Genomic DNA, 13,526 nt, shown 5'->3' on the forward strand with positions numbered 1-13,526 from the left:
TACATACCAAAAACGTTTTGTAGAAACCTATAAAATACACTTGATAGCCAATGATATCTTGTTCAACACTTTTGACTGCAATGACTTACACAATGACAAAATGACAAGTTTGTCTGGAGTGTAAGACCATGCAAAAGAGGGCTACACAATCCATTTTGATCATTGTGACAGAAGCAACCGCTGATGTATGATATAGCTGAGAATTGCACATAAGCATCCGCCGGAGTGTAGTAAAGCAATTGCAAAATGACGAAAACAACCAGAAATTGCTGAACGAGCAGTTTTGAGAACTTCAATTCTGTTGTGAGAAATGCATCAAAGCAACTGAGAAAAACTGTAAATACAATATGAACTGGGGAGAGCTTGACTTTTTTCAGTCTAACCTGATGACCCACAGTGATTATGCTCATCGCTGACCCCTCAATCACAGCACCGATGGCGCCGTCTACAAAGCTGCATGTTGTCTTATAGGCGTCCGTGACACTTGTCCAGGTGGCTGATTTTTTTTCTCTCTGTGACTCTCTGCTTCACACCAGCCTTACATTATTTTCGCCTGTATTTGGAAACTGCCAGGGTGGCTCTAAGCTACGGTTACCAAGGGTGACACCCCTAGAAAATATGTGGACAGCAGTGTTGCCAGTTTGTAAAACTAGCCAATCAATTCAGCAGCCCTGACCGCCATCCCCAGACGTTTTTATCCCACGCACTGATTGGCAGATTCTTGATGTTACAATAGGCAGAGTCAGACAGTCCCTGGAGTAAATGTGGATAAGGGTCATGCTTACAGGCCCATCGCCCTGCCAGCCGAGGGACTTGAACCGACAACCTTCCAATTACAGGCACAGTGTCCTAACCTAACCCCCATTGCACCTATCTACAGGTTTCATTACCCCCTGCCAACATATACTTAAAAGTGGCAAAAAATACAGGTGATACCAGCAGGCTTTGTTCATAAGAAACTGACAAAATGTTGCATTGGGCCCCCGTTACATAACATTATCTTATAATTTTACATATTCAAGGGCCACTGTAAAGGGCTGGACCCCCTGAATCTGCCAGGATATCCATGGCCCTGCACCACCCCTGGATACAGGCAGGGTTTTTTGACCGTTTGTGACTCCTGACATTTGGAAGCGCTCTACTCCGTTTTTTAAAGGCCAATAGCGATAAGGACAAAACCAAAGGTAATGATTCTCCGCCACGGTCACGATGTAGTCTGTAATGTTTTAACAGTTCAGTATTTATTGACATTTTAAACGTACACAGATCACCGCATCGCTGTATTTAAATAATCAGCCTAAAGATCCAATGGTTGTAAGAGGAACTGCGCCCGATTTTCAGACGCTGCTAGTAGTTAATCGATGCGCCTTTGATTTAAAAGTATCTTAAAATGAACAAAAAATGTGGCTAGTTAATAGCCTACCGCAAATCAACGATTACGTTTTGCCTATGGAGAGTAGGCACATAAACTCGGTTTGGTCGGAGTAGGGAAATTATTGTCAGGTAACGTTACCCTCGACGGCGAATATCAAGCATTTTATCACCGTTCCTGAGAAATAAAATATCTTTAACTTATTATAACACGAGTTTTTTTGGCGAGGGAAGTATAGGCGTTTTGAGGTATGAAAAATACTAACTTAAACTATTTATATGAGTTACGCTTTATTTCCCGCTGTAGTAATCCAAAAGAAGTTAAAGTAACGAAAACAGCAGTTAAAAGAAAAATATAGGCCTATTAGTTTATGTCGCCTTTATTAATTCTTGTAAAATAAATTATATTATGTGTTACACTTGGCTGTTTACACCCTCTGGTTATACCATTATTCGTACATATGGTGCTAACTAGCTACGCACGTTTCTTTAAATGTATTTTTAAAGACATTTATATTACTGTTAACTTACGTATTGGCCTTTCTATGGCTGCTGCCTGTTTGTGCTTAGACCCAAAGAGACGTTGAGGTTCCACGTTCTTCTCTGTTCATTGCCACCAGGTGGCGCCAACGACTTAAAAAATGAAGATCCACCGCCGGTTTTCAAATCTTTCTAATTCGTGTGGACCTTGTATCCTTCGATACAGGAGCGCAGTAGAAGCACTTCACAGAGGTCCCTGAATACATAAAATTGTATATTGTGGTGGCCCCGAATTTCTAGACACTGTGCTGTTTGTATATCTCACAAACTGACCTAGTCTGAAACAAGAAATCTGCATTTCTTATTCAGTCAAAATTTGGAATAGGATTGTGTGATATGACAAAATAATATTATCACAAAATAACCACATTAGTAAGATGAATAGGTATTCATGGATATACCAGCATCCCTCAGATTCTGAGAACATTACTGAGGTCAGCTTCTCATACCATTATGATAATAAACAAACTATTAACCCAACAGTGGTGTCTAATCAGAATAAAACTCAAAAACTGAAATTGACAGATATTGTACAGGTGAAGATTTTCTGAAGATGCAAAAAACGTGTACTGAATAAATTAACTAGTTTATTTGTTCGTTTAATACATTACAGAGTATCACACATGGGAGTTTGACACATCACAGCATATTGTAATAGTGTATGTGTTTTTACAACAGCAGATAACACCAGTTAATCTTGGATTTAACAGTGCATTTATTTGGTGTTTTTAAGATTTTGACGTACATTAAGAAGCTTTGACGATATCACATTTTTAACATAGTTAGCATGTAAACATTAACCTAACCAGCTGTGTAAGATGATGCAGACATTATTAAAGTCAATAGCAATGCTTGTTTGTAAATGTTTCCATGGACTTAGCAATCAAATAAATAAAAAAACAAAATAGTGTATCTCAGATACAACAGGAGGAGCTTGATTTAACCATTTAAAAATTGTACTGACGGCTGTCATTTGTCAGGACACACAATGAATCAGAAACTAGGACAGGCCTGGGTGTTCTTGCTTAAGACGTTTAAAGGTGTGCTCGACAAAACAAAAGGTCAGTAAAATCCGTCCATCCCTCTCAAAGGAAGTACTGATGTAATCTCTCCCATTTCTAACCTTCAAAGTATGTGACAATCATGCCGTTCATTAGCCACTCCTGGCACAACGCACCATGTCAGACGGACAGGAGAGCCAATCCTAGGGCTGGTTTATGAAAGTTAAGGCGGATCAGGCATGCGTGTAATCTAACACTGAGAAAAATGGAGATTTACAGGATTGGTCCAAGAAGCACTGACATGCGGTTGACTCAGTAGCATTGGTTTTCGTGGAGAGGCAAGAAGAATGAGAGAGATTTCAGAATGGATGCGCCTCCGTCAGTATTTATTGCTTTCAGGCAAATCTAGCTTTGTGTCGTTTTTCTATTTTCACAAATTCCAGGAAAACGCAACCTTTCTGTTTATTGAATGTTACGTGTCAATTTATTTACCATAATTTTCATGTATTTTGTTTCCTTCCCAATTACATTCAGCTTCCGGTGTACCATCATCTAGAATTTGTGGGACCACACCCTCTGCAGTCATTATTGAACTGGTACTACCGGCCTCAGCCAAGCCCGTGTAATGCAATGGAAGGGATCCCAAACCCAGTTTGCCACACTACGTGCTGTGTTGTACATTGCCCAGAACAACCTGTTTCTGCAGGAACTGAGTCACCTGGTTCATTAAGTCAGGCAGCTGTTTAGGGTGAACATCACGGCTGTATTTGAACATCGGATCGGCTTCTCTTCCAAACGACATCCAGCACTATGGCCTGGACTACTAAAGTAGTCGTTAAAACTGGATGAATGAAGAAATTATAGGTGTGATTTGAAACTGGCTTTGGCAATAACTTTCATGTTGTGAAGCTTTGATAGGCGACTAATGGTTTTTCCGTCAAAAGGGGAGATATGCAATCAGATTAAGTGTTAAATTTAATAAGTGTGAATCCATTTAAAATGTCATCGAATGCACTGTGTAAATCTGTGAAAAGTAGCACTGTAACATACATCTGTAAGTAAAGGAAAAGTTACTTTAATTTTTACCAGAAATATTTAACAAATTCACCATCTGCTAACAATTTACTGAAAAATATATATTTTGGAAAAGTATTATAATACATTCACATTCAGAATATTATTGTGCATAATTAAAATAAAACAGCAGAGGCAGGAATTGGAAGAGAAAAAAAAAAACTCCTTCATGTTCTTTAATAGAGGTCTGACAGATTCTCTGTTATTGCATGGTTCTGAAATCCTCGGTCACAGAACATCTGCCTTTGAAACAAACATCCACAGTGCAGCTGGCAGGGGACAGATGGACAGCAGCATCCACCAGGCTGAGTAACACAAAATCCACTCCCCCCCCCACACACACACATGCACACACTCAGGCACAAATATGCTCAGGTCAAGCTGTCATCACACGTACACAGGAGAGTGCCACCTCCCTGCCCACCTCCTGCATGTCATTTGTCCAACACACGCTATACATTCACCAGGTAAAACATACACGTACAGTAACCTTAATGTGAAGCTGACGAACAGAAAAAAAGGCTAACAAAACTGTAATACGCGCTCGATTTTTCACATCACGAAACACTTAAGGCGGTGTTTCTCAATCCGCTCCTCAGTGAGCCCCAGACAGTCCACGTTTTTGCTCCCTCCCTGGGAGCTGGGAGGGAGCAAAAATGTGGGCTGCCTGGCAAGGGGGCTGGGAGGGAGCAAAAACGTGGACCATCTAGGGGGTCCCCGAGGACCGGGTTGGGAAACACTGCCTTAAGGGATTAGGGGATTTATCCTTCATTGGAGAATTATTTAATATCACCGCCTATGCTATTAGGTTACAGTGACAAGTGTGCTTAGGGGAGTCCATCTTCTCTGTGTGCTGCGTGCATGGTGGCCATGCTTGCTGAAGTACATGGTGAGTCAGAGCTGACAAAGCACCTTGAAGAAATACTATCCACGCCTTGTTCTGCGATGCGCAACGTACCAAACACCAGCTACAAGTCCAGCTTGTGCCGTGACTCCACCATATCAGTGGAACCTCAAAAAAAAAAAAAACAAACAGCTTCTATAGCAATAAGAAAATAGTCGTCAAAAGAACAGCCAAAGCCGTTTCCAGTCCATTTCACTAGCCACGGATGAGATATCGGAGCAATAGACTGAGATATTATATAAACTTATATACTACATCTGTCACTTGTGTTTGACTTTTAGATCAAAATAGCCCACTGTGTAAACCAACAGAAAACTTACCCCAATTTCAAGAACACTAGGGTAAAAAAAGTTTTTTTTAGTTCTGTGGAAAGTTTTTTTTAAACCACATTTAGTCTCTAATAAAATAAAATAGTTAGACAATGAGATCCTCAATGGTGCAAGTAATAGAGCAGCTGTGAGTATTTTATACGTTTAGGTCCTCAGGCACCGTCTGTCGTTTGTATTCTTTGTCTTTTTCACTCCCCCCGGCTGTCTGAGGCTATACCAAGTGTATATGTGCTTTCTGTCGAGCCTCGCAATCCCAGTCCAGGCTCGAGGGGCTGTCGCTCTCGCTGTCCGTCTCCTTAAAGAACTTGTCGATCTTGTCCCCATCCAGGTAGACAGGGCGCTTGGGAAGGAGGAAGTAGTGCGTGGTGCTGGCCTTCTTGCCGTTCTCCATGATAGGTAGGATGCAGGGAGAGCGGGGAGTCTGTGAGCCCAGGCTGTGCTGCCTCTGCAGGGCCCGGCTCACGTATTTGGGGTTGGGGGCGAAGCTTTGGGTGGCGGGCATTACGCCGTTGATGTATATGGGGAGGCTCTTGGGGCTGGGAGTTCGAGGACTGCCGCAGGATCGCGGCTCCCTGGGTGGCACTTTGGGGGGCTTGTCCTCGTCGCTGCAGCCCCCGGAAGGCACCTCGGCCGACCAGCGGCGGAGGTCGGCGCCCTTGGATGGCCGCGGCGGGATGGGGATCCGCGGCGGCACCTCGGGTTTATCTTGGGCGCGGGTGCTTGGGTTTGTGCAGGAGAGACGCAGGCCGGCGGGCTTGTTCAGGGAGCCCACAGGCCCCGAATGGGAGCGCCGCAGCCTCCGCTGGGGGCGCTCGTGCTGCCTGGGCACCTCGCGGGTGGCTGGTTGCCGGGTAACGGGAGGCGGTGCTTGAGGAGATGATGGCGCCTCCTCCTCCGGGACGCCCCCACCGCTTGGCCCTTCATAGTAGGCATAGTTGATCTGCCCGCAGCCCCTGAAACTGCGCCGGCTCAGGGCACCGTAGCGGAAGGCCACCGGCTTGGCGCACGACTCTGGCACCAGCCGCTGGCTCTCGTCCGTGCTGGTGAAGAACTCCACCTCGTTATCCATGGCCTCGTCCGAGGAGAGGTCCGCCGGCCCGGGAAGCGGCGGAAGGGGCTTAGTGCCGCGACCCGATGTCAGAGGAGGGGTGTGCTCATACACAGACAACCGCTGGAAGGAAGGAACCACCTGGTCGCCTTCTGGGGAGCTGAGGGAGGAGAGCTCCGGGCTGGGGGTCAGGGTGAGATGGGACGGCCGGAACTTCTTAGGGGGGAGACGCTGGGCACCAGGGCTCTGCGGCGAGCAGGGGAGAGCCGACTGTCCTGCAGGGATACATCACACCAAACGCCGGTTAGATGACACCGCTCTCACAATTAGCTTTCTCATGAAAATTCAGCACTCATTGAATACATCGCTACATTTTATTAGACTCCTCCTCAGTAGGAGAAACACAAATCAACTCCTTGGGCAGCTCCCGCGTATTTAAGGTTTTTTTACTTTTGTTCCGGGGTATTACACATCCAGACAAAAACACTTCCAGCAAAAACATCCCAAACAGCCACAACATAAACTTGTGGTATTATTACTGGGGGAGTCATTTTCAGCGTGTAAATTCCCATGACCTTACTTACTTCTGACGGTACCACCATAATCTTTTCCAGCACCGTTCCTACAAATGAGGCTAAGCTTATCTCTGGCTGAAGCTTCCTTGTTAGACTAGGTCAATGTTGGCTGCTGCTACACGGACGTGGAACATCTCGCGCATCGCCACCCCTGTGATTTTATTATTATTATTTTCTTATTATTATTCACAACAGTCTGTGAGCTCGGCTAAGTCGCAAACGTGAGAGGTCCTCCGCTGAGCTAGCGGGATGCTCTCAGGGTTATATTCATAAAGGAGCACAGCTGCCAAACCACCATCTGTCTTCCCACATAGCGCATTAAAAAAATGACAAGGTATCCGTGGCTGCAGTAACGATAAAATAAATATCTGCAATAACATTGTCTGTGTCATAAACTGGTCTATGCTGTCCTGACTATGCACGACCAACCGCTGAACTGTTGCAAGCCTAGTAGTGCTGACGTACAAAACCAACACAATTTTCCAAACGTAACAAAAAACTTTTTTTAAAATACTGGTTTTGATGCTTTTATTTGTGATGCATTCTAGTATAACTTCTTATAAATTAAAGCATGTATCAATAATTTTAACGATACTGCAATTAAGGTAATCTTAATACCACTTTCGTTTTTTTTCTGTATAAGGAGCTTCAATAGTTTATATTTGTGTTCCTTCAGGTAGCTATTTGCTATCTGATGCCGAACCAGAGATCTTGTGAAAAAAAAAGCGTTTGTGAGAGTCGTAAATGTACCTGTTATGTCCGGTTGTCTAACCTGCGGTTTCATCCCCTCAGCTCCTGATCTACATTTGTATGTTTATTTGTTTGTTTGTTTGTTTGGCTCTGGTGTAGGGCTATGGACACATTGTGCAGTTTGAAGACATGGGTCTGATCTCAAGGCAAGCCAAACCAGTTACACTAGATGTCATTTTCTTACCAGTTTAACTGGGTGAAGGGTATTCCTTCAAACCCACAGCTGTTTTAAACAAGCTAATCGGCGTGCATCTTTGATCTAAACCAAAATGCTGCCTTTTATCTGATACAACCCCACAGTTTTTAAACATTCACACAAAAAAAATCCTGGATAGCAGGCCAGCACCCAGAAATAAATTCTGGGGGTGGGGTCAAACCTGTAATCTTACTTCGTGCCTACATGCCTGCTGGAATGAGCTGAGTGGTCACTGCCCCTAACGACTCTCCCACGACCCTTCTCCAAACTCCCACCCAGAATAAGTCAATTTTATGCCTCTGTTAAACTACGTGTCAGAAGACCGGCGCTTAACCGTTACATTACACGAAATACATCATTTCAGCTAGTCTGCTATGTCAGTCACATTATTAACGAACAATTAATTAATGTAGCCTATAGCGAATGAGGGCAGCCGGTGTTCTGTCATAACATCCTACCTATCGAGACGTGCTATCGAGCCTTTCTGCGCATGTGCAGTTCCACCGTTTTGGGATTAGGGTTAGGTTTTAGGGGTTAGGGTTAAGGTAAGGGTTTTAGGGGTTTTTGGGGGGTTATGGTTGGGGTAAGAGTTAGTGTTAGGGCTATCGATTAGCACTACGGTAGGATGTTTTGATAAAGTAGGACGTTTTGTCACAACACCGAATGGAAAAATCCTGCTAAACAAAAGGCTGGCCTTAAATGCCCACCATATACTCATCTTAGCCGCATACAGGATGCCGTGCTGGCCGGTAACATGTACTCACCGTCGTAGGCGTCAGACACGGGGACCCGCTGCTGCGATTTCAGCCTGAACTCCGCTGGCGCCGCATCCAGCCCGAAGCAAAGGCTGCGACGAGAACAGCGGCGTGATGGAGCGATACGGATAATCTCCGATTCGACTGAGCATAAAGCAAAGCACCATCACAGCCCACATATCAGTATACCGCAGATATACTTCTCTAAAGCAATGATGCAATGGCCATTTGGGGTAAAGCTCTTAAATTTCGCCTAGGTTTATGTTAAATCCGTGTCTAAAAGATATGCATATAACATGTGCATGTTTATCACCTTTGTGTTTACTTCCCTTTTCTGAATTTATTATGTTAGAACAAGTAGAGCAACTGAAAACTGTAGGTAGTATGGTTTTTAAAAGCATCCTGTTAGTTGCAGTGTAATATTAACATGCATACACGGCTACTAGTAAAATGTATAGTAGAAGCCTCCTGCTTCTTTGTGAGTTTCTCAACGCATTATTAACAACGCAAAGGTTATATTACTATATTGAATTTTCATTTGAAGTGCTGCTTCGTCACTGTATAACTCATCTGAACAATAATTTACGCAAAAGCCATTAAAGAAAAAAAAGTTTTAAATGCCCACCCACTTGTTGAGGTCGTGCTGCTGTTCCCAGTAGGACCTGGCGACGTGACAGCGGCTGCCGTGCGCGAAGGCGCCCCTCAGCGGCGAACGAATCCCCGGGACGCTCAGGCTGGCGGCGGACATTGTCCGGTTGTTCTGGGGTCTCATCCAAGCCCGGGAACACGGGGCTAACTTAGCGGCTGGCGGCCGGCATGCCTACAGAAAAACGGGGAGGCGTGAGGCGAGTCGCTGATGTTGACCGAGGGGAGCGGATGCAGTGGTGGTTAAAATCCCTCCTTTATGCAACAGCGCCCGCTTTTTCCCCTCGTCATTTGAAACTCGCCGCTTACACGGCCCACAGAGTCATCGGGGGGTGCCCCCCCTCTCTGCCCCCCCTCTGCCCCCGGCTGCACTGCCAGCCTGCTTCTGCAGTAATTACAGCGCTGCGGCCATCGGCCATAGAAGCCCCTTCCTGGCCTCACAACGGGCCGATTGTGTGACATTCTCCACGGCTCCCTCGCCCTGGAATGACAAACTTTCGGTTTGACAGAGACACTCACACCCAGGCGATCTCTCGGGAAAAGGCGTCCTGCAAAAAAAATGCATGTTGTGCGCGAAGACAAATTGTATACAGTCGCTTGACATGTAATGAGACACACGCCCCACCGAGGAAGTTTCAAAGAAAGCGATGGGACAAGGAAAAGCTTAAAGACCCCGACTGATTCAACGGAGACCCTCGTTTCTGCATAGCACAAGCGAGTATAGAAAACGGATGGATGGATTGTGTGCACGGACAATCCATGTAAGCCAGATGAAAGACAAGTATGCAACTGGCGGCCTTTAATAAGAATGGCAGCAGGACAGAATGTCCCCAGAGGAACAACAGACCTGACTTTTCCTACAGTCAAAACAGCTCACTGTGTTGCAACACAAAAAAACATTTCCCCCATTTTCTAAACAATGTCTCAGGTTACCCAAGAGGTCCGGTCATATTCACATCTCACTCAACCATATAAATACCAACATTTATTTAACCAACGGATTAATTCCATCATTATAAACCACCAGATGGTCAGTGGTGGTTGAAAGGAAGTAATCTATAATTACTGACATTTACTTAAGGTCTTTACGATGTTTCCAAAGCTCGAATCAGTCACTCGCAAACTAAATTTACCTCATTTAATAGCAGGTGGAGTTACACTTCTAATAGGCCTTCAGTCGTCCGGAAATAATCAACGCGATGTACATTGAAAAACATAAGCTTCCCATAATCTTGAATGTGTCTGTTTTGGGTGCCGTTCCCATATTTGGGTCTCCTGTTCATAATGTTGATGTGCTGTCATATGCTTCCCTTAAGTTTTGAGTACCAGCTGAAGAAACACACTGGGACTATAATGCTCAAAAAGTCAGTAAAGCTCGGTTGGGCATATTTATTTTGTTTTCTGACAGTGAATTTAAGTTGAGTCCTTAACGTTCCACTGCTCAACATGTATTAATACTTCGTGTAGTCTATAATCTGTCGGTTAAACACCGCCAGCACGTAAATGACCATTTATCTGGAACGTTCACTACATATTCTTCATAGGCTACTAAAGTGATACCCCATTAAAGCATGGTAATTAACAAGTAAATAATGTACAGCCCATAAATTCCACTTTTCCATCAGCAATAACATGTCCCTGATTAGACCTAAATGACAATGAAAGAAACCAACAATAAATAATTCTTCTATAAATAACTGCATGTGGATGAACAGAACGCCTTTCAACTATGAAATGCTCTTTTAAGTGATTTTTAAAGCTTTTACATTTTAAAATCTCCAGAGTACTTTCCGGTGAGATCAGAAACAAAATTCGTCATGATGCCCCCCCCCCCCCCCGCCCTCAACACAGCAAAGGTATGGTTCTTGGTTACTGGGAAAGCACTGACCACGCAACCAGGGAAAGCAGCCATGCTCGAAGGTTCCTCCGTGTGACTGTCTGGAAGGCGAGCAGGTGGCCCGTGCCAGACCGATTTGGACTGCAACGGAACCCCGAGTATGCGGATATTAGGTGGCGAGGGGAAGGGGGGAGACTTCAACACCATCTCACCATACATGTAATGTACCCCTGTTTACATCGATGGCTGTATTCCCCGTTGAATCTACGCCCGTGCGGACAATAAACCATTCATACACCAGTGGTATGTGCTTTCTCCTCATAACAGGTGCAAACTGCGATCCTCCTCTCAGATCAGCGTTTTTCACAGCATTTGCCTAAGACCACCCTGTAAATACAGGAGCAGCGTAGGGCCAGGAACTAGCTGCTGCATTGCGACCAACTAGGGTCATAAATCTCTTAATTAATTAAACGAATAAGGTGCTAAAAACATCCGTCCATCCATCCATCAATTCATCCATCCATTTTCTCTACCAGCTTGGGTATGGAGAAATGTGTAAGTTTGCATTCTGGATTTATTTTCATTGCTAAACATTCAGTACTTGATGACAGTAATCACGAATGTTTTCCTAGTCATGCAGTTACGGTTTTCTTTCCGTCCGCATGATAGCAAAGCATTTTTCAAGGATCGTTTTTTAAATATGTCATCTATCCACTTAATTTAAACGTACGTTACTTGCAAGTGAAAACACATTATTTCGTTTTGTATCAATTAAACATGCATCCGATACTTATTACTTTATTAGGTATTGGGGTAGAGCTTACCTCCAAAATTATCAGTCGTACAACTTCATGTCATTTTAGTTATGCTGTATACATATATCAAATGCCCCAAGGTTATGAAAGCTCTCTAAATAGTCCTTTAAAAATAGGCAGACGTGTAAAAAGGAGGAAGAAAAATACACACCCTGCCTCTCACACCCCGCACAGGTTTCTAAGCAACTATACCCGCAAAACCTGTGCTGCAAGCGCATCATCGCGCGCTCCCCTCTGGCCCAGCACGCGACTGGCCAGAGTAGGTGACTCAGGTGCGAAATACGTCCTATAAAACCTCGCGCAGTTCCACGAGCAGCTGACTGATGCAACGAGGACAAATATTTTCGTATGTTTTTTCCTTAAAACAGCTGAATGAATGAGTAATCGTAATGAATACTCAGTCCTGAATTATTCCAAAGACATACCAGGACTACACAGACGCAGACGCATTAAGATATACATCAGTGCAAATTATGGGGGGAATGGCGGGGGGCGGTTTGTAACCCCCCCCCCCCACAATAATCAAAATCAGCCCCCTGGACCCCCCTAAATGGGTGGAGACCTCAACCCCCCAATGCTGAACCCATGCGCGCGCATACGTGTGTGTGTGTGTGTGTGTGTGTGTGTGTGTGTATATATATATATATATATATATATATATATATATATATATATATATATATATATATATATAGTTTCTTTTAATTGCTGTTTGCCCATTGAAGACAGGATTCTTTAAGTAAAATCTTTGTAAATGACTATACAAACTCTTGCGTCTTTGCAGCTAGTTATGCGTACGGATAGAGGCAATAGTTTTCTCCTAATGCAAAACAAATCATTTAAGCACTCACCTTAAAAATTTTCAGTATTTCCAGTAGGCAACTTCACAGTGTTTACTGCATGCTTTCGTAAGCTTCCTTGAGTTTTCGAGGGCAAACCTCAAGAAGAGCAGTCAGTTCTGTCAAACGAATGTTTAGGGTGTACAGTAGTCTATTGTAAGTGCAACCCTGCCCTGTTCCTTTGAGAACACGTTCGCATAGAGACATTCGTATCTGACACTGTTTATATGCCTCGCTGCCAGACTGTTGCTCCGCCCTTTCTTTTAAAGACACCACGCGCTGCTAGCAGACATTTTACTGTTCTGCAATCTTGCACGAAAGACGCACGTTCTCTGCATAATACAGTCCAATGCTGTTCATTGGAATGTCTGTGTATACGCCGTAAAATATATAATGTATAGATTTCAATACTTCTTTGACATTTTTTTCTCTAATGAAAGAAAGCGCACAGAAAACGAAAGCACCAGTTGCATCCCTTACCACTATTATAATTCGCAGACTGACGCTGAATGTATTCTGCTGAAGAATCTTGTAGTTTTACGTCTAGTCTCTTCAAATTAAGTGATCACGTACACAAACGTATTTTGCCAACATTTTCATAGGCTACCTCATATTTTTTCTTTTGCGTTTCTTTTTTCCGAATCGTACGAAGTAAACTGCACCATCACCGAGTTCCTGTGCCACCATCGTCTGTCATTGTGACAGAATGTCAGATGTATCTGCAACGATGAAAAGTTGTAAATTGCTCTGAGATTTGCATGACCTTATTCCTGAACTTTTTGTTCAGAGACTGAACGTTCAGTGGTATCTGTATCGGTTATTTACAAACAATCGCCGGAATTACCAA

General features: G+C 44.0%; 1 protein-coding gene across 3 annotated transcripts; it reads right to left on the reverse strand.

Moving 5' to 3' along the window:
* Positions 1-2,485: 2,485 nt before the first annotated feature.
* errfi1b (ERBB receptor feedback inhibitor 1b) lies at positions 2,486-12,899 on the reverse strand. 3 transcript variants are annotated; one of them, XM_023841607.2, is made up of 4 exons: positions 12,692-12,899; positions 9,173-9,363; positions 8,553-8,635; positions 2,486-6,542 (listed from the first exon to the last, which is right to left on the reverse strand). In XM_023841607.2, the coding sequence occupies exons 2-4, from the start codon at positions 9,313-9,315 to the stop codon at positions 5,431-5,433; spliced, it is 1,338 nt and encodes a 445-aa protein (XP_023697375.1). In that variant the 5' UTR covers positions 9,316-9,363; positions 12,692-12,899; the 3' UTR covers positions 2,486-5,430. The 3 variants fall into 3 exon arrangements, with proteins under 3 accessions (XP_023697375.1, XP_023697376.1, XP_072569569.1); XM_023841608.2 differs by lacking the exon at positions 12,692-12,899 and adding an exon at positions 11,850-12,331; XM_072713468.1 differs by lacking the exon at positions 12,692-12,899 and adding an exon at positions 9,708-11,009.
* Between the last annotated feature and the right edge of the window lie 627 nt (positions 12,900-13,526).

This window comes from Paramormyrops kingsleyae, chromosome 6 (genome assembly GCF_048594095.1).
Source record: "Paramormyrops kingsleyae isolate MSU_618 chromosome 6, PKINGS_0.4, whole genome shotgun sequence".
In the NCBI taxonomy this organism is placed as follows: domain Eukaryota; kingdom Metazoa; phylum Chordata; class Actinopteri; order Osteoglossiformes; family Mormyridae; genus Paramormyrops; species Paramormyrops kingsleyae.